At 37.5% G+C, this 20,703-nt stretch overlaps 1 protein-coding gene across 15 annotated transcripts in view; it reads left to right on the top strand.

Annotated features, from left to right (window-relative positions):
- Window positions 1–20,703, top strand: part of cacna1g (calcium channel, voltage-dependent, T type, alpha 1G subunit) — a 384,250-nt gene that overhangs the window by 182,729 nt on the left and 180,818 nt on the right. For all 15 annotated transcript variants that reach the window (XM_038280073.1, XM_038280083.1, XM_038280085.1 and 12 more), the window contains one exon: window positions 19,433–19,530. In XM_038280073.1, the coding sequence (XP_038136001.1) occupies window positions 19,433–19,530 (98 nt within the window). The remainder of the gene's footprint in view (window positions 1–19,432; window positions 19,531–20,703) is intronic.

The following is a 20,703-nucleotide window of genomic DNA, read 5'->3' as shown; positions in this document are numbered from 1 at the left end:
AAGGTTCATGGTTCGATTACTGGCCTAAGGTCAATCTGCATGGAGTTTGCATGTTCTCCCTGAGCATGCGTGGGTTCTCTCTGGGTACTCCTGCTTTCTCCCACAGTCCAAAAACATGACTGTTAGGTTATTGGGCTTCTCTAAATTCTCCTTAGGTGTGAGTGCGTGCGTGAATGGCTGTGATGGACTGGTGACCTGTCCAGGATGGACCCTGCCATTCGCCAGTAGACAGCTAGAGATAGACACCAGCACCCCTCATGACCCCCCTTGGCATAACCGTGACAGACAATGGATGGATAGATGGAATTGTCTTTGAAGTTTTTTGTTGTTTTTTTGCGGATGGTGAAACTGTCTCTTGTGCTGCTGCTGCATATCAATGTTCTTGCATTTAGCTACAGTAGTCCAGACTGTCAGTTGTTGTGTTAGCATCTTCATATAATCTTCACCGCTACCTCTCAGTCACACTAAACTGCCAGCAAAGGGAAATGTGTTGATATTCCAAGCTTTACTACTATTTTATCCCTCGCTTGCATCTGTCCTTTCAAGATGGCAGCTGTCGTGGCACTTTGTAAACGAGTAACCAGACTTATGTATAAACTAATGCAAAATTCTTTTGCTAATGAAAATGTATCTCATCATTATTGGAGGTAATAATACACCATTAATAACACATATGCAGTCATGGCTTTCAGGCAGTAAAAAAAGAGAAATTGTTACACAATATACCTTTAAATATAAACTTTTCAGGGGAAGAATTGGAGCATGCTCGGCGAGTAGACTCTTCCACCGCAGCTTCTGAAAAATTCTTGGACAGACCTAATCTTATCTCTTCTGAAACTCAAGCTTATTAAAACTCTAATATTGGTCACTAATGCTTACAAAGATATTGTCTTTGCTTACAAAGACAGTAATGAAGGAAAAACTTGAGAACAACTGAAATTGTAGCTCACCACACATATGTCTGAAAGTGCGCATGTGCAGAAAAAGATAGCTAACTGGGGACGAGTACGAAAGACAGCCTTACGTAAACACATCACCAGAATGATCGACAATTAGGAGGACCTCTTATTTTGATGATCCACCCAGAAAAAGAAAATCCTCCACTATACCTTTAAGTCCCTCACAGACTTGGCAAATTGTTTGCAGTCCATGCCCTTTTCTGACACAACTGAGATTTAAATCCAGTTTCTCCCCCTGTCAGGCTCTTTTCTACCAGTCAGTTCTCAGCATGGTTTAGCACGCTTGTAAAATAGACCTCCCATGAGACAAGTGAAGCAGAAAGGTACTTATGGAAAAAGGGCAAATGATGCACAATCAGGGTCTGTGCCAGAAAACCAACTTCTTTCGAATTCACTCGATGTATTCCAACAAGAATAGAGGTCAAATGTTTGTTATAGGGTCTAAAAAGCTGGGTAAATTGAAACGATTAACTTTGTTTTAGATTATATTCAATCCACAGCAGCAGACCTTAAGAGGTGAGGAATAAAAACAAAAGATTTTATTTAAAAAGACAGGCCCCTAATGGGTTTTTATTTGTTGTTTTTCACAGTAAAACTTTAATCATAGCAACTTCTTTATGTCTAAAAAAGGAAATGTGCAAAATTAAGTTGTTCTTCCAACAACCAGAAATCCTTTCTGAAGGACGTTTTTTTCAGCTGAAAGTTTTTTGGTTGACTTATAATAAGTGTGATTAGTAAGTGTGAAAACTCCTCATGGTTAATTTGTAAAAGAAATCTCTGCAAATTTGCGTGCTGGCGTGTGTGTGTGTGTATGTATGTGTGCATGAAACAGAGACAGAACATTACGATGAATTTCAGGAAACAGGTGGATGTTATGAAGGTTTTTTTTTTCGTTTCCAGAGTTGGGAGTTTTTGCCATCTGCATGTGTGTTGGCTTACATCAGCGAGCGTAGGCAGAGTGTATGTCATAATTTGTTTTCATGGCTTATGCTATTTTTGAAGAATCCGGAAAAAAAAAACTTTATTTGCACGGAGGCCCAGCCTCCTCCGACACATCGAGACAAGGGTAGCCAAGGGTAACGGCTGGTCGAATATATATCCTGGCAACAGTTGTTAAGTCCCCAGAGAAGGGCCCTGATGAACTGTTTGTTTCTCTCCAAGACGATAATTGCAGCTAAGCTGCTTTTTCAGCAACTCTAACTCTCTCCTTCTAATCACCTTGCTGTCAGGAGGGATTGATGGAGAGACGGCTGCTTAGATCAGGTGAGATGCACAGAGACAGAGCTGAAATTCTACCTTGTGAATACAACGGATTTGGACTGACTACTTCAAGGCTTTATCCCACCTGCTTCGACATTTTCAGGGTCTTAAGAATAAAGTGCCAAAGAAATGAAGGGTGTTTGTATTCTTGCTATTTATCTTGACACAAAATAAATCTTAGTCATGGATCTTTTGAACAAAAACAGACGTCTCACATTGGTTAAGGCATTAGCATTCTAAGAGGAAATAATTTATCAACTATAATAAACACAGATTTTTTGTGTACATAAACAACCAAACAGAAAAACAAAATCATGCATTTGCTTGATGTTATTACTTTTCTACAAAAGGCAGTAAACCACGCAGTTTAGTTATTGTTCTAAACTTATCAATTTGGCATATGACTGCATAATCGTCATTCTACCTTGAAAAGTATGTCCTACCTTAAAGATTGTACTTATTTTTTTGCATTTTCTTCTGGGTATACAAGACATTTTAAAGTAAGATGATTATAATAAAGGAAACTTCTATCCAAACTGAGCCTGCCCTAACTAAGTGAAAAAAAAGAAATGCTCGCAATTCTAAATTTTGTTTGTGAAACCAATGGAGGCAAAAACTGCTAATTGGACTGAATTTAGAAATTTCTCTTGTGGTCGTACTGACCACTGAAGCTCTTATCACACAAGAATTAATAACCTGATGCAGATTAGTAAGCAACGTTGGGTTAGGGGCCTTGCCCAGGGGCACATCGACACATTACAGGAGAAAATTGAAATTCCAACTTTCAGAAAGACTTTTTTCTCTGATTTAAGCACATTAAATGTGTCTGTGGATGTTTGTAAACAGTTTTCTAAGGTCTAATAAAAACATAACAATAAAGGAAGTGAATTTAGGCATTATGTTTTGACTATTCAGTAACTTCCATTCTGGTTATTTTAGCCATTTTTATGTTGACTTGTTGCTGTGCTTTTGGTCACTGTTGTCCTGCCTTAGTTATGTTCCCATACAGTTAATATGTAATTACCAGAAATTCCCCTTCAGGATTTTCAAGAATCAAGGTGAATTCTTCATTTCACAGATTGTGGCAAATGGCCCGCATCCTGTTGCAGCAAAGCAGCCCCAGTCATCACAGTTTCACCACAAAAGCTGGGCAGAGTACTCAAAACTTATAACAATAACATATTGATTATAAAACCAGGTAGAAAAAATAACTAACCCTAACCAATAGTAAAAAATCCAATGGGCTTGACCTCCATTTCTTCCTGAACTTTAGCCAGTTCCTTTGTTCCTGTCTTTCATTACAATGGGCACATAGCCCATTGGTTGGTAACTAGTGCATCTCTCACTATTTTTTTGGCAGTGACACTACATAAACTTAAATATGGCCATTCTTTCTGTTTGTCCTGCAAATCTTTCAATTTCTTTTTAGTTAAAGTCAGGCATTTTACTAACCAGTGTTCTTAGATGTGGGCAGCATTAGAACTCATCTTGGTTGTAGATTAGACTGAGCGCTGTCCTCAGCTTGGCTCCATTCCGCATGGGGTGCTTTTTTTGCTGTATTTTGTACTGCCCAGACATTTCCCCCTGGATACAAACAGAGAAATGTGGCAAACAGAACGGTATATATGATATCATAGCTGACTTTATGAACATGGTTACTGACCATTGCAGTGTCATAATTGCAAAATTAGGGTTAGGGTTACATAACATTACAATCCTAAGTTGAGGATTAACACATTATCCAGGTGTTGGACTCTTTTACAGTCCATATCCTTGCTGATCTAGGTGGATCACAGGTTAGTCTGTCAGGACTGTACAGACTCAAGGCTGACTTATACTTCGCAGTCAACAAAAATCACCCCCGCCCCCTCCGCAGACACTCTTCTGCACCTCTCCCAAATTGTAGGTGACCGCAGACAGTGCCGCAGACAGGAGGCCATGTTGTTTTGTTTTGTTTTGTTTTTATGACCACAATTGCGGAAGACGACTCGTAAAGTTGGACCAGCTAGAAGATTGAGGTAGGCAAGAACGCTGGGACCCTTTTTCCACCTGGATCCCCGCTCTTTTTCGCCATCATGTCCCTCCGTTGTCGGACAAACTTGCCCTCACCTCCTCTCCGCCTCGGCCGTATGTAGACCCACAGCGTATAGCGCAGACCATGCTCAAAATTGAGCATAAATTGAAAATGTCTGCGTCAAGCTCACTGCGACACACTGCTGCAGGGAGTATAACCAGCCCTTCAGGTGCTTTTAGATGTTAGAAACTCATGATGCAACACATTCTCAAAACACAACATACATGCGTTGGATAGATCTTAGGCCTCGCAGCCAGCTAAACTCTCCAATCAGCTGTGTTGTGGACCCTGTTTGTCTGCTATCTATAAGTCAATCTATCTGATTTTTACCAGATTTCTTATTTGCCTTTTTTCTACATGCTACATAAAAAGTTGGTTCCCTAGTGGATAAAATATGATACATATTTTTCTTCAATAGATAAAAAAAATGGTCCCATAGACCTAAATCGTTAAACAGTTCTCATTTTGTGTTTTGTTTTTTTCTCATTTAAATATTAAAATGTTTACAGCTCCCCTTATCCTGTTCTTATAAATTGATTTTGTGTGCCATGTCCTGCCCTGTACCCCAACAGAAAATCAGAAGGAGGAATTTATCTTCAAATCTTGTTAAAAAACTTTATTTATAAAATAAAACCCTGTCAATACCTGTTTGTAAACAAATACATAGAGAGGGATTTCCCTCAAGATTAAGCGTCTTATCTATCTATTGATTAGTATTGTAGGAATTCAATAGATTGTGATGGGAGGCTCAGGAACCAAGTGCAGAAGCATTTACTGCTGCTCACAGGTTATCCTATTCATAGTATATCAATCAGCTCTGCACTCTTTCTCCTTCCATCTCCCTGTTTTACCATTTCTCCTTTCCATGAGTGACCAAATGGATGATGAAGGAGCAAGACAGGGAGGAGGTTAATACACCGAGACAGGGTAAGAGAAGCAGAGAGGTTGACTCCTTTGATATAAAATCTGGTCTGATGTTCGAGAGAAACGGTGCGTGAAAATATTGGCATGATATTTAGTCCTTGTCAATTAACTAGCTTTATTTTAACATGAGTAGTCAATTTTCATATAGTTCTATTTGTGTGAGGTGTATTAGTGAGGATTACAATTAATTATAACAGAGGATTTAACACATTAAAGATGGATTTCTATACTTTTATGTTAGATTTTTTTCGTGCTGTAATTTTGGCATAAATGCTGTGAAACATTCCCTTTACAATATCATCTAAGATCTTTCAAGCCTATTTATTTATTTATTTTGTTAACTTTCCAGTCCATTTTGGGTTGTACAGTAATGCCAGGAAGTTTCATTAGCTTGGATATCATGTTCATTGCATAAGTTTTGGAGACTTACTTTAAACTTTTTTTTTTTAACGATAATAAAAAAAAAAAGCTATCAGAGTTAAAAAGAAAATCTTGCCACACATTTATATTTCATTTATTCAAAAACACTCAAAATTGAATAAAAAATCTTACAATGAAAAATAGATTTGAATTTTGTTTTTCTGCTTATTACAACTGTTTTTTTTTTTTTTGTCTGCGGTTTGTTGCTTTTCTTGGTCGGGCTTAACTTTCATGTAAAGATCACCTAAACGGGTCCTCAGCATGATACCATAAGCTGGTTTTGGTTTGTCACTTTTACCATGAGCCCTTTAAACATTTTTTTATTCATTTTGACAAGATAGCTAAATATGTATCTTTCCTAAAAAATACTATTTTGTAAAAGTTTTATCTCCTAAAGCTTTTTTTTTTTAAAGGGTCAAATATTTTTTGGCCAAAACTGTTGCCTAAGTGTTCAAAAGAACTAAACGGGACGTTCAAGTCAGGAAGCAGTACTGCTACACCTTCGGTCAAAAATATATTTTTTGACAGAAGATTAAAGACCCCGATTTAGTTTTATGATTTACTTATATTCTTTAAAATCCTGTATTTTATTGATTAGTTTTTTACAGATGTTCTTTTAGTGACAATGCTTTTCTCTTAACCATCTTTTTGTAGCTCCAGAAGGCTTTTGTCTCCCTCTCAAATATCTTAAACTTCCCAATCTTCTTTTTTCTCTTCAGTCTCAATTTCCTCTGCAGTCTCCCACATTTACTGGAGGTGAACCAAAGTTCCATCAATAAATCAAAAGGAGGAAAACAGGAGATGGCAATCAAGATTTAGGTTCTTGGCTTTTTTCAGCTCCTCAAAAGTGACTCCATCAAAGTCTGAAATACAATTTGACAGAATACATATTTAAAGCGACCATTTACAATTTTAAATACTAAATTCTATAAAAATGGTTATAAAAAATCCCCCTGAATTCAGATTGTATATACACACATACCATACCTTCAGCTGATCCAAAATGCTGCAGCTTTCTAATGAAAAATAAAAATAGAGCTTCTCCTCCTATTAGATCCAAAATAGAATTTAAAATTCTCCTTTTCACACATAAATCCTTAAATGGCCAAGCTCCATCTTACATCAGATATATAATTGTTCCTTATGTTCCTAGAATTTCTAAAAGTAGAATGGGAGGCAGATCCTTTTAGTTTTTGTACTGCCCAGACATATTCTTATAGTCATCTTATAGTTCTTAACCTATAGCAGCCTATAGCTGCTATAGGCTTTGACTGTTGGAGGACACACAGTAGGGACCCATTTTCATCTTTCCACTTCATTCTATCTCTATTTTCCCATTCTGCAGAATATGTTAGTTCAATCTCTAACGTTATCCTATCTCTGTTTTTTCTCATCATAGTAGCTTCATCTGGTCTGTTCCTGTATGGCTGTGACACCATCCTAGATATAAATATCAGCTGTGCTGCTGCCATCAAACCTTTGTTTACAGATGTTGGAGCTTGTCCTACTTTTCGGTGTAGTCCCGTGTCTCTGACTGTGAATAACTGTATGTGCTCTCTTTTCATCCTCTGACATGGGATCTGGCTTGGAGCTCGTCTGTTTGGCTGGATGGGGCTGTCAGTAGAGCTGGTTGAGAGTTACCTTTTGTATCTCTGTTTCTTTCTGTATGTCCGCTTCTGTCTCCTTGAACCCCAGTCAGCCTCGGCAGATGGCCGCTCACACTGAGCCTGGTTCTCCTGGAAGTTTCTTCCTATTAAAAGGGAGTTTTTCCTCTCCACTGTCGCTACAAGCATGCTTAGTGTGAGGGATTGCCTTAGAGTCAATGAGTAGATGCAATCAACTGGTTTTCCTTAGATAGAAAACTTTGAATCAATTTGACTGGATGATCTGGTTGAATTGTCTGAATCTGTTGTGAATTGGTACCGGATACAGTATCAATGTGGGAAGCATATTGTTTGAAGGAAGCAGTATAACAAAAAATTTAGGAGCTCTTTTTCCTTTATTTAAATCTCTCTTCAAACCTGTTTCCGGTGTTATTTTTTCCTCCATGACAGCTTTCTGGTGTGGAAGTATCCGTTTTTAAGTATAGATGTTTATGCTCCTTTACCTTCTACCATCATTATGACTGCTATAATTATGACAAAACGTTTGTTATTATTTTAAATTTCTGTACAATAAATCTATTTATACATAGATCTGTATATAAATATGACTGATGTTTCTGTTCCATGTTTGTGTTGCATCAGGAGAACAAGCACATATATTTTTTCTACAGTACTTAAAGCGCTGATTGTCTTTAAAATAACTAACCCCAACATATTGAAGATATGTGGTCCATCCTTAAATGCAATGTCAATCTCAGAAAAACAACCACTTTAAAATGGTTCCATCCAGCAACATGTGGGGCTAACTACAGCTGCTTTCGGACTGACCAAACCCAGCTTTAGATTATGTTTTTGAGTGTGAATTTTTCATCTACATATCATTTTGATTCTGGGTGATTTTTCTAATACCATTTAAAATAGATGTTGGTATTTAAAATGGTACCTCGACACTTTACATATGTAGTCTGTCAAATTGTATTTCACACTTTGATTGAGTCACTTTTGAGGAACTGATAGAAGCCAAGAACCTAAATCCTGAGTGTCATCTCCTTTCTCCTCCTTTTGATTTATTGATGGCACTTTGGATCACCTCCAGTGCATGTGGGAGACTGCAGAGGAAATTGAAACTGAAGATTAGGAAAAAAGAAGGTTGGATAGATTAAGATGTCTGAGGGTGAGACGAAGGGCTTCAGGAGCTGCAAAATTTTAATTGAAGAACAAAGCAATGTGACCAAAAGAAAATCTGTGAAAAGCTAATTAATTAAATTTAGGATCAGCCAGGACAGGCAGATTGATTAACCTACATATTCCCTAACATGAATGTTAATAATCTAATGCAGAGGTCACAGATTAGCGCACCGGGGTCTGGATCCAGACCAACCTGCTGGCTAATCCAGACCCAACCTGATTTAAAACATTTCTTAATTGCCGCATATTGTCCGACGACAGTGTTTAACTTCACTTGCGCCACCTCTCCTGTTAATATGGTAAAGCCCTCCAGAGCATCTGGGACTGCACATGGTACAAATTAGCCAATGAGCTGCTGTCAGTCTGGGTTGCTGCTGCTGCTACTTTTAGACACAGCAGGCAAACCTGTGGCAAGCCGGGGGATTGGAAAGAAGGAGAAGAAATGAGAAAAAGAAAGCAGAGAAAGTGTGGACTGCTGGAAGAAGCATGGTGAACTAGTGAAAAAAAAGTGAAATGGCGTGCTCAAAGATGACCCTGCACATTTTGAGTATGTTTGGCTCAACCTGCTGCTGTGAAGCAGGATTTTCCGATTTGAACATAATCAAAAATAGATATGGATCCAGGCTCAAAATGAGCTCCTTGATATGAGCTTTATATTGGCTTTGTCTCCATTCCAGGTTTAAAGCCTCGCAGGGCAGCCTAAAGCCCACTGCTCTCAGTAAGCCATAAAAAGGAAAAAAAAATAACAAACGGTCAGTTCAGCTGTTTTACAGAATAATTAAATTTAGGAAATTGTCTATATGTTAAACCAAACTGAACGAGTGTTGTTCTCTACTTCAAGAAGACTTTAGATTTTTTAAATATATATTTTTATTTTATTTTAAAAGTCAGTGTCAAATATGTATGCAACACATCATTTTAGTTCAATGATAAATGCTGTTAAAGTAACGGATTATAATTAAAAAATTCTCTGGACCTTTACTGGTTGTAGATTTTCTTTATTCGGAGTCTGCTGATTAATTTTGAATTGGTTTCCCCTGCTCGTCTGTATGTCTATCATATTGGTAAACTACTGTTTAAAATTGTGGCCTTTAGCAGGAAATACTTAATATGTTCTGAAGAAACAAAAGGAGAAGGAAGACATGAGAAACAGATGGGCATAAACAAAAAAATAGGTGAAAATATATATTTAATTCTTTTCACTGCTAAAGACTGAGCAAAAGTAACATTAGGTAAAAAAAAGCATTTTAATCAAAATTGTTTGAAGAAGTATTAGAACAAGATATAAAAATCATAAATGTGAGCTAAAAACACAAAGCAATGTCTGAGTATTAAATTTGTGCACAAAGAACATTTCTTTTCTTATAATTTACAAAGTGAGTTGTAAGATACAGGTCCAGTGATTTAGGGAGTCAAGCATGGTCCAGTAACAACACTAATTACCAAGGATTACATTTATTAGCTGGCAGTGTTGGCAAGGCAGGCTGCTAAGCGTTTTCCCTGGTTTCAAGGCTGGCTGCCAAGCTGTAGATCTGGCCAAACATCAGTCCAGTCCTTTTTACAGTATCAGATGATCTATTCACATATAAGCATTTTTTATTCACAGATTAACTTCAACCATAAAAAAGCATTTTTTATGGTTGAGCAGAGGGATTTAGAAAGAAAACGAGGCATGTTGAAACAAAGGGAAAGCATGCAAGAGGAGATACTAAATCTAGAAGCAATAAGGGCTTTAACACAAATGTTGTTAATTTGCAGCAGTAGCTGTCTCTTCCTTTCCTCTCCCCACCTCTGTTTAGCTTTGAGTTGAAAAAAATCAAACAGTACTGGGCTGCAGCATTTTCTTTTCTGAGGCCCATTTATACCCCTGAGCAGCTCCTCCATCAGTATTATTTTCCCATGAGCAATAGGTCAACTTAATGCTAATGGATTATTATTCAAGAGTGTGATATAGGATGGGAGGGAGAGATAAGATGATTTGTAATGAAGTGTAAGACATTAGATTAGTTCTAAATCTAATAATGGTAAGCGACAGCATTCTGCGTTTTGCTCTTACTATAGTACTTTGCTAAAGCAGCGGTACTGATTTTTCTTTTTCCTTGCTAAACTTAAAATTCTGGTCAGTCTAGAATAGAATAGCTGGAGGTAACTTTGTTATACCAAATCAGATTGAGAAGGAACAGAATATGTTAATATTAAATTCCATACCACTTTAGCTTTAAAATGAGGAAAGATTCAAAGATAAGTATAAAGTTTAAAATTTCTGTAATAAAATAGGTTGATTATTTCCATGTAGCAGTGGTTCTCACAGACCAATTCCATGCGTGTTTTAGACATCTATGTGTTGCGACTCACCTGACTGAAGTGACTCCATGACCTCCTCAGCAGTGAGCCCATCCTACAGAAGCCTGTTTACTCATATATAAAAGTCAGATGTACGGCAACAAGGAGAAACCTAAAACACTCAGGAATGTGTGTGTAATATCTCCTCGCCTTATAAACAATACTTTATTTTGATGCAATCATTTTTAAAATCAGCTGGACAACAAGCCGAAAGTGGTTGTTTTAGGATCCAACTGCACCTGAACTGTTTCAGAAGGTTCAAAGTGTTTGGTATTTTTAAACTTTATAGATATGTCAATGATTTACACTGAGGTCTAAGGTTATGGATTTGGATCGTCACTTGTTTCCTTGGGGAGAGAAAATGTAGGTGGGTGACAACAGGTAATCAAAAAAGTGTTAAGCAACTTGCAAGGTTTAAATTTGTCCTTAGTCCAACACACCTGCATAAAATGCCTAAATTACCTCTTCAGTATGCAGTCATATTTTCCAGAGTCCTGTTTATCATCTAATCACTTCTTCATCATCTTCATGTGTGATGGACAAAAGACTCATCTAAAAATTGCAGGACTGGAGTTGCCCAACTCTGTTCTAGAGCTTTTGAATGAGGTAGTGGAATAAAAAAAGAAACTCTAGCAGTAGCAGAATTTTATTTCATGATTTTGTAAAGATTGGGTGATCATCAGGGTTGCAGGGTTGGTACTACGGTAGTAGCCATCAAACATTTCCCCACTTTCCTTGATGGGTCATTTGCTGATCCTTGGCTGCTCTTGGCTAATCCCCCAAGATTCATTGTTTAAACATCAATCTGTACTAAAATATTCTTTCTGTCTTGATTTGTGGACATTGAGATCTAAAGAGAAACATCTTCTCCTGGTCAGATCCTGGAATTCAGTGAAAGGGTGGAGTCAGAGTAAAAATACAGTATATGCATGCCCAGGAGAAGGATTGCATCCCTTTCTTTGTCATTTTCCCTATTTCCATTCTCATTGTGATTATCATATTGTGGTGTTTTTACCTGTTGCATTATTTTTTATCCCCTAAACTTTGGTTCCTGGACATTGGTTTTAGGTTCTAAGAGTGGTTCATAACTGAAATCTTTTGCTTGTCAAATATTTTAAGATTTGAGTACCTATAATATTACCTTCACGTTTTAACAAAGTTCAGTTCCCCAACAAACCAGAGAGGGTTGTTTGTGACCAAGTCAAATTGTTTTTTTTTAGTCTGGATCAAAAACATTTCCACTAAGAGCTTTTAAAATGAGATCAATAAACTTTGCTTGTGGTGCAACAACAGAGTCATGATATCACGTACAGTAACTTCCATTATATCTTCATTGGACATTCAGGATGGATAGAAGGAGCAAAGAGAAGAGTAACAAGCAAGCCCAAGTCATCTCTTCCATCAGTCATGATGGGCAAAGATAGATCTTTAACAAACAAGTTGAAATAACTCCCAGCCGTAGAAAGGACGTTGAGAATGCAGCATTATGTGTTTCAATGATAGATAGTTGCAGGTTCAAATCCCCACCCTGCCACAGGTCCTTTTTTCCAGGCTTCCAGACTATATAAGTACACATTAATTTAAGGAGGGTTGGAAAAAGCAAGGGAGGTGGGTTGGCAGGGCTTGGGAACAATAAATAACAATTTTCCAGACATGTTACAGTGAAGCTTTGTCCCTACAGCCCAGACATTGAACACTTGGCAAGCAGTTTTTGCCCATATCATTTACCCAAAGATGTTATTAGATTTGTTTTGGAAACTGTTTACATTCCATCATCTGCAATCGCTGACACTGTATATGTCATCAGTTCAGTTACTGGTAAGCTACAGACACAACAGCCTTTTGCATCTTTGGAAAGAACTGGTGATTTTAATCACGCCTCCCACTCTGTCACACTTAAACATTATAACAGTTTGTCAGTTGCTCTACCAAAGGGGAAAAAACAAACAAACTCTGGACTTCTTTAGAAAAAAATGTTAAGGGCACATATATATCTTAACTAAGAACTCATCTTGGAAGATCAGCTTACAATATTTTTTTTTCTCTGCTCAGAGTATAAGCCCCTTTATCAGAAGCAACCTGGATTAAAGTGAATTGCAAGAAATCGGTCAAAGGCAACTGAAGAAAACAAAAACAACAACTGTAGTGAAATGGTGTTTCCTCAAAAATAAACAATAGATCACAAGTAATCGCAAGGAACTGCAAAAAAGAGCCACCAAGAAGAGATACAATGTCTTAATGAGGAGCATATAAGTAGTTAATTGAAATGGCTGAACAGTCCAAGGTGTACGTTAACTTTAGCTGCTGTATGTAGAGGGAGCTGTCCAGTGCTGAACCTGTGAGTGACATCTTTTCTGTAAGTGTTACTCAGGAGAAGCTTGCTAATTCAGGAATGAATGGCTAGCCTTTAATGGTTGTTCAAGCTTAACATTTTCCCTCCGGCTTTTATCATGAATTTGATCTAGTCTTATAGGACATTGTTTATCGACATATTCACTCAGACGTGTGCGCTCAGCCATGAAACTAATGTCAGCAACTCTAAACTAATTGAAACTTCCTTAAAGAGTAAAACTAAAATAAACAGTGTTAATTGAGGACACAGGTGAAATACATGTGGAAACTCGGCAGTGGTAATAGTGTGTTAAGTTTGCTGTGTTTTCTGACTATCAAAGACAATAGAAAGGACAATTTTATTGTATTGACTTAAGGTTCTTAATTTCTCTCCCTTGAATTATTATTTATACATACATTTTCCATAGCTTTTCTTGACACAAAAATTATGTTGAATCCTCCTAGACTGGACAAAATAGGCCAACGTGTTGTCATCCAAATTCTATGTATTCACTATTTTAATTAACTTTTATATTACAATTTTTTTTTTTTCAATTATCATAAAATTGGTGTTAGAGTTACAGCTTATTATTAAGGGTAGAACTCTTGACAGCATGTTTTTGTATGTATATTACCTACCCGGTTAAACCAATAGCATAAATCTGGTGCAGCACACTTTTAGCTTGAACAGAACACTAAGTAGCCAATACAACCTGGATTTCAAAAATTGTGCAGTAAATTGCCAAAATAATACATTTAACATCAGTTTCCACTATAGGACATCTTACTATATAGTTTCCTAGCAAGAAAAATGTATTTCATATTTGTAAGAGGTCTTTTTTTGAAATTTATTTCCCTTGTTATTGGATGGTGTGCAGGTTGAAAGTTTTTTGATATTAGCATTTTTATTATTAAACATTATCACAACCAGCAGGTTTTTGTTGTTGCTTTTTTTCCTGTGTTATTCTTCCACTCGGCAGCATCTGATTAACATCTCATAAACTTAAAAAAATGCTTCAACTAAATCCCTAAATCCCAGATGAGACAAAAAGTATGCAGGGGGATGCAGAACAGGAGTAAGGAGAAGAAAGAGAGGGTAGAAAGTCAAGCCAACTCTCCATGTCATCATAATGGGTCATGCAAGAATTTTACCAAACAAGTTATATTAAAGGTATTGTGGAGTATTTTCTCAAATTTTTAAAAAGATCCTCGTGCATGCTCTGTTTAAAAGTTTCTGTTCTCATAGCTCACACAGGCTTACTATGCCCGAACGTCCGCCCTAACCACCAAATCCCTTATTTACTATATAGAGCGGGGACTTTATAGTGAACTCAGTCAACTTACCATTCAGACAGATGATCACTTCCACTGTGCTATGCCTGCGCCATCTTTGTTATTAGTTGCCACAGTTGGGAGGCGACAGCCTATGGTGACAGCAGGCTGCTGTGACAGCAAATCTTGTAATGCTGTGGGAGGAAAGCATGTTATACGGCCTTACTTAAACATATCACCATAATGATTGACAATTAGGAGGAGCACTTATTTAGAGGATCCACCGGGAAATAAAAGATCATCCTCTATACCATTAAGGTCATGCCCTAAAAAGACTCAGCCAGATTATTGAGAGAGCAGTATTACTTGTTTTAATGAAACATGGCTGCAATGACATTATGTTTCCAAAGCCAAGATATTAAACAGTCACATTTTGTCCATATTTTGGTTACTGCAACATTTATCCATTATTATTTTTAGACCCTTTCTGAAACAAATGAATGAGACACACTTCTTTAACTTTTATTCTACCTTATTCCCTTTTCGGACATTTGTTTAAGTGGAAATACAGCTAAAGGATTAAAAGAACAGTGTGGTGTCTTTAGCTTTTTCTTTTACAACTGAGATTGAAAGCCGATTAATATCATCTAGATAGACGTACCTTTAGTCCGTTGCCAAGAGGTAGATAGATAAAGGTTAGGTGAGGACAAACTGTGTTAAACATTTCAAGCTATCCTACTTTCCCTGTGTTGCAAGCTTTTCTATTTTAGGTTTTCTGAGTGTTATGCTTAGTGGTTTATGCTTCAATAATCAGCTGCCCCTTGTTTCAAGCTTGAGCTGTTTGGGATTTTTGATGGAGTTGTTCCACAGGGAGACATATATTAATCCTAATGTGACTGGATTCTTTGATATAAATGAAAAAACCGATATGAAGTTTATATGTCATTGTCTGTATAAATGTTATAGTAATTGTGGGTTTTTCATAATGCACATTAGTCGAAATTATTTTTAGAGTGGAATAATTGTTCAAAACAATACTTCATAAAGGTTTAAATTGTACAATCAGTCCTTACATGCCACCTGTATTTGGTTATCTTATGTCCTTTACCAAGTTACATAAAAGGTTTTATAGCCACGATCAATGGGATACGGTTATTTTATCTTGTGTATGAACACTTCTGTCAGAAATTGAAGAACTCATCAACGATGGCTTGTTTCCTGACATGATTTTATCTACAGTCAATATAATTCTTATAGGATATGGGTATAGTTTTATATGATTTTGTTGTATCTTACTCCTAAGGAACACTGATCATGCTCAACCTGGGAGAGGCTAGGACTCTACTTTAGACTGTCTTTGTCAACCAAGACAATTTCTTTTTTGGCCCTAACAACAACTAATGGGATAATTAAGGTGAGGGTTTTAAACCAAAGAACCCTGTACCAGCTCTCCAGCAGGTCATTCAAAGTGTCTCACTGCCAATAGGACTTCTGTATTACACAGGTGAAATATGTAGGACAAAGACTCACCTAAGTTGTTTTTGTACCTTTGTTACCTTTGTGTCTTACTAAATTCTTCAGCAAGTTTGCCAGCTTGAAAAAGTATAGTATATGTACCATAATAGAGCATGAAGACATACAAACCATCCTCTGACTTTGTTTCCTTTCTCTAGGATAACATTGCGGATTCCCCTGATGCACGCCCTCTATACTTTTGGGCCTTACTGGTCTTCCATAAACTCTTGCATGTCTGCATAAACATTACACTTCCCTTTCTTGGATCAACATCATTAAGGCTGGCTCATTCTTAAAAACCCAACATGATTTCCTTCTTGTCTTTACAGTTTTTACATTACATTTCTACTCAACTGTTCCTCCCCTCTGTATTCGAGTGGGTGGGTCAGATTGTACACTCAGCACACCAAATATCATCTGGCTCTCATCAAAGGAAGCATATTTTTTTTGAAAAGACTGTTTTACAGCAGACATTATTCATCATCCCGTTTTAAGTTTATGCTACTGTGTCTGATAGAGAATTGAGCTAATATTTCTTTAATATTGCTCTGAGGATTTGTAGCTTGTGTTTGACTATTAGATGTCCTTCTTGTTAATATTACATGATGTTGCTGTATCTTACTCCTAAAGAACACTGACCAGTACTCAACACTATAAACTCACCTGACTTTGAACATTGAGGTGTGATAAAAACAACAGACATCTTGCTATGGAAGCTGTTACTCGATGACAAGAGCCAATTTGAGAAGACTAGACAACTTCATCAGAGGGCTGCCAAGACTCTAGGTCTTGTTACTGATCTGCATTGGTCAGTATCTATCAAAAGTTGTAAAAAAGGAATTTATTGAGTAATGAGCCAGTGACAGGATCTCCGGCAGCCAAAGCTCATTGAAGCATGATAATGGCCTGTGTGCTTCATCCAGGAAAGGAACTATTTCCTCAAGTTCTGAGAGAAAGGTCAACTGAGAGAAAGGTATCAAATTACTAACAGAGGATTGTATTGTGCTCCAATAAATCACAAGGATAAGCAGGGGTTCAAGGAACGGGATGCTTCTTTTTGTTTCCTTTGAATGCATAATGTATCCCCACCAAAATATTTTTGCAGACATTATATAAAAATAATAAAAATAATGAAGTAAAATAATATAAAAAAATACTCTATATGTAAAAAAGTAACTATATATATATATATATATATATATATATATATATATATATATATATATATATATATATATATATATATATATATATATATATATATATATATATACTTTTTTTACATATAGAGTATTTTTTAACATTATTTTACTTCATTGTCCAGGAAAAGCTTTTTTTTTTTTTTTTTTTTTTTTACTTAATCTTAATGAAAATGATCAGGTTTAATAAATTCAGCATATGAAATTGATGATGAGACAGAGCTGAGAGAGGTGGAAGGGACCAATCAGTTATGTTGTGGGTGACAGTGTATTTGATCATAATTATTTTCTTTTATTTTATGTCTGTAGTACATGGGCCCTAAGAGCCATGTCCGGTTCTACAGTGGCACTGGGAACTGTTGGCCTCTGTTGAGTGCTGCCTATAAAGTGGCTCTGTTTTTAAAGAAGTTAAATAGGTGTTTTCCATCTAAGCCTTTGTCTTATCCTTTAACTGTAAACTTAAGAAGAAAAAGGAAGACATGTCCCAAAAATAGGCTGCTCAGTGATGCAGTGTATAGCACTTCTGCCTTGCAGCAAGGAGGTTCTGGGTTCGATTCCCAGCCTGGGGTCTTTCTGCATGGAGTTTGCATGTTCTCTCTGAGCATGCGTGGGTTCTCTCCTGGTACTCCAGCTTCCTCCCACAGTCCAAAAACATGACTGTTAGCTTAATTGGCTTCTCTAAATTGTCCTTAGGTGTGAGTGTGTGCGTGAATGGTTGTTTGTCCTGTCTGTCTCCATGTTGCCCTGCGATGGACTGGCGACCTTTCCAGGGTGTACCCTGCCTCTCGCCCATAGCCAGCTGGAGATAGGCACCAGCACACCTCGCAACCTCACTTGGGATTAAGCGTATAAAGAAAATGGATGGATGGATGTCTCAAAAATGTGTTTAATTATCTGGTGCAGAACTTCCTTGCTAAGAATTTGTTTGTTATAGACAACGTAAAAATGTCCCTAGACAAGAGTTCCTTTTCCAATTCTTGGAAATTTCACAATATTTCACATTAGCACTGTTAAGATTATTGAAATTTATAGTACAGCTCTTTGAACGAAGCTAAAAACTCTTTAATATAATTTTTACTAAAGCATGTCTTAAAAGTAAAATGTGAAACCTAAATATACATCCATCCTCCCTTCTTCTCCCACTACATCTATCGTGGGGCCACTGTTTTATCTCCAGCAGTCTATGGGAGATAAAACACTGTCTGTAGCAGGGCAACACAGAGACACATAACCAAGCACACACACACACACACACACACACGCACACACACACACACACACACACACACACACACACACACACACACACTCACACCTAAAGCCAAGAAACCTAGCAGTCATGCTTTTGGACTGTGGGAGGAAGCCGGAGTACCAGGAGAGAACCCAATTTTCACAAGCTGCTTCATTGTGCAGCCCTAATCTAAATATAGAAGAAAGCTTTAAAAGACCTAAAACTCCTAAAGGGATTTGCCCATTTTCTGGGAATGGCAGTAACTCTTATTGTAAACTTAATTCATGCCACTATGGTGTTGGTTCTCGTTGGTACATTTCACCCATTAACCTTCATTCTATGGCCTGCAGGCCATCTGTCAGCTGCGCCTGTGTTTTTACACAGCCTGTGCTGTACTCATTTGTGTGTGTTTTTGCATACGAGGAAATGTGTTTCTTCCTTCTTTCAACTGTGCCTTGGTCTAACAATTTTAGAAGGTATGCACTGGGCCATCTTAATGTGTTAAAGGCGAGAACACACATTTGTAGATTAATTAAGGGAATTTCTTGCACTCAATGTGACACAAACATACACACACTCACATATAGCGTCTAACATGTGTTTCAAATTTATCAGACTGACAGACTTGGAGTGTGTACAAAAAGGGAATTCCTCTATCGGCACGCTCACTTTAGCTGCACATGTGCTCAGCAGCTGCTCCACACAAACACACAAGCAAGACGACAGAGGTGTTTTATGAAAAAAGGATGATAAACAGTAATTCTTAGGTCGTTCCACAGTGTCTCGTTCTGAGCATGGTCCTCCTGACCTTTCATCATGCTCTGAAAAAAGCCTCTAAAGAGCCACTGAGGAGGCTGCTGAGAGTGTGCCATATCAGGATAACACCCTTTCATGTTCCTCAGACATCACATCCTAAAACTCAATGGTGAATTGTTTACCCACTCTTAGTGTCTCAAAGGGTATGCACATGTGCTAGTTGCTCCCTTGAAGGTCAACTGCGTGTGATTGCAATGTGCTACATGAGCTCCAGAAGTGGTGAACTTGTTTGGCATGTAAATGCTGCATCAACATGTTTTTCTTTTTCCTGACTCTCTGTTTCTTTTGTTCCCCAGGATGTTGGAGTACTCACTAAACCTGCAAAACGTTAGCTTTTCAGCAGTGAGAACAGTTCGCGTGCTGAGACCGCTGAGAGCCATCAATCGGGTGCCAAGTGAGTGCAGTTTTCTCACCCTTTTCACACTAATTTTGACCTTGCCTCTGGGGTTTATTACAATTTGTCCTCTGATAGCTCAAGAACTTCGTTTTTCCCTGGAGACAGACACAATTTGGTTTTAAACTATTCCAGACTGCTCTGTTTAAAACCATAATAGTTACAAACAACAGATTTTGCATACTTTCACTCAAAATAATTTAGTTGTTTGTGGTGTGCTGGTATCAGAAACCTTTTTGATCAAATGTTGGTTTATTACCTGCCAATATATTTTCCATAGTAGCTATTACATGGTAAATCAAAAAAGGTAGAATATTGTTAATATTATAGGATGTATTTTAATAAAGTGATTCCGCATTTGTACCATATATACATTTACTACACAGTGATATATTTCTGAACTTTATTTTTGTTCCTTTTGATGAACATGTATCTGTATTTATTTTCCAAAAATTGGAGTACCACATAGGCAATTAAGGTTTATTTATTAATACTGCAGTGTCAGTCGACTAATGTGCATGTACAGTATATATTACCGCATGCTCCTATTATTCTCCTGAGTTAATGCGGCGTGTTAAGGAGTTCAACAGCCTGTGCCTCTGCAGTGGTGTGAAGGAAGCCCAGGTTGCTTTATTAGTGTCCTTTAGCTTCTCTGCATTGTTGGCTCTTTCATCTCTTTCACTTGGCAACACTCCACAGACTCTTTATGGGGTTTAGGCCAGCCCAGTTTCTTGGGCAATCTTGCTCAGCGATATTATGGACAATCAAGCAGGTCTCTGTACCTTCCTTGGTACGTCTGGATCTGATTCAGACTTTGGCAGTTTGAGCAGGGTCTAGTCATGCATAAAAATGAAATAATCATCTCTATAAAGCTTGACAGCAAAGGGAGGCATTAAGTGCTCCAACAGAGCTGACCGACACCAGTAGATGGCGTGACTCCCCAAACCATCACTGACTGGGAAAACTTCACACTGGTTCAGCAACAATGTGGATTTTACGTTTCTCCATTAAAACTTGAAAAAACAAACTGTACCTTCATCTAAAACAGAGGAGTTTAGACCGATGAGGAAAAGTTCCATTTTCTTCTTCTGCCTGGACATTTTTCAAAATACTATCAAAGATGTTCGTAGCATTGGCAACTTTTGGAAAGACTTGTTGGTACCCCTCATTTAT

This window comes from Cyprinodon tularosa, unplaced genomic scaffold, assembly GCF_016077235.1.
Source record: "Cyprinodon tularosa strain WSP-4 unplaced genomic scaffold, ASM1607723v1 ctg156, whole genome shotgun sequence".
NCBI classification, from domain to species: domain Eukaryota; kingdom Metazoa; phylum Chordata; class Actinopteri; order Cyprinodontiformes; family Cyprinodontidae; genus Cyprinodon; species Cyprinodon tularosa.
Note: the sequence above shows the minus strand (reverse complement) of the source record. Positions and strands in the feature narration are given on the sequence as shown.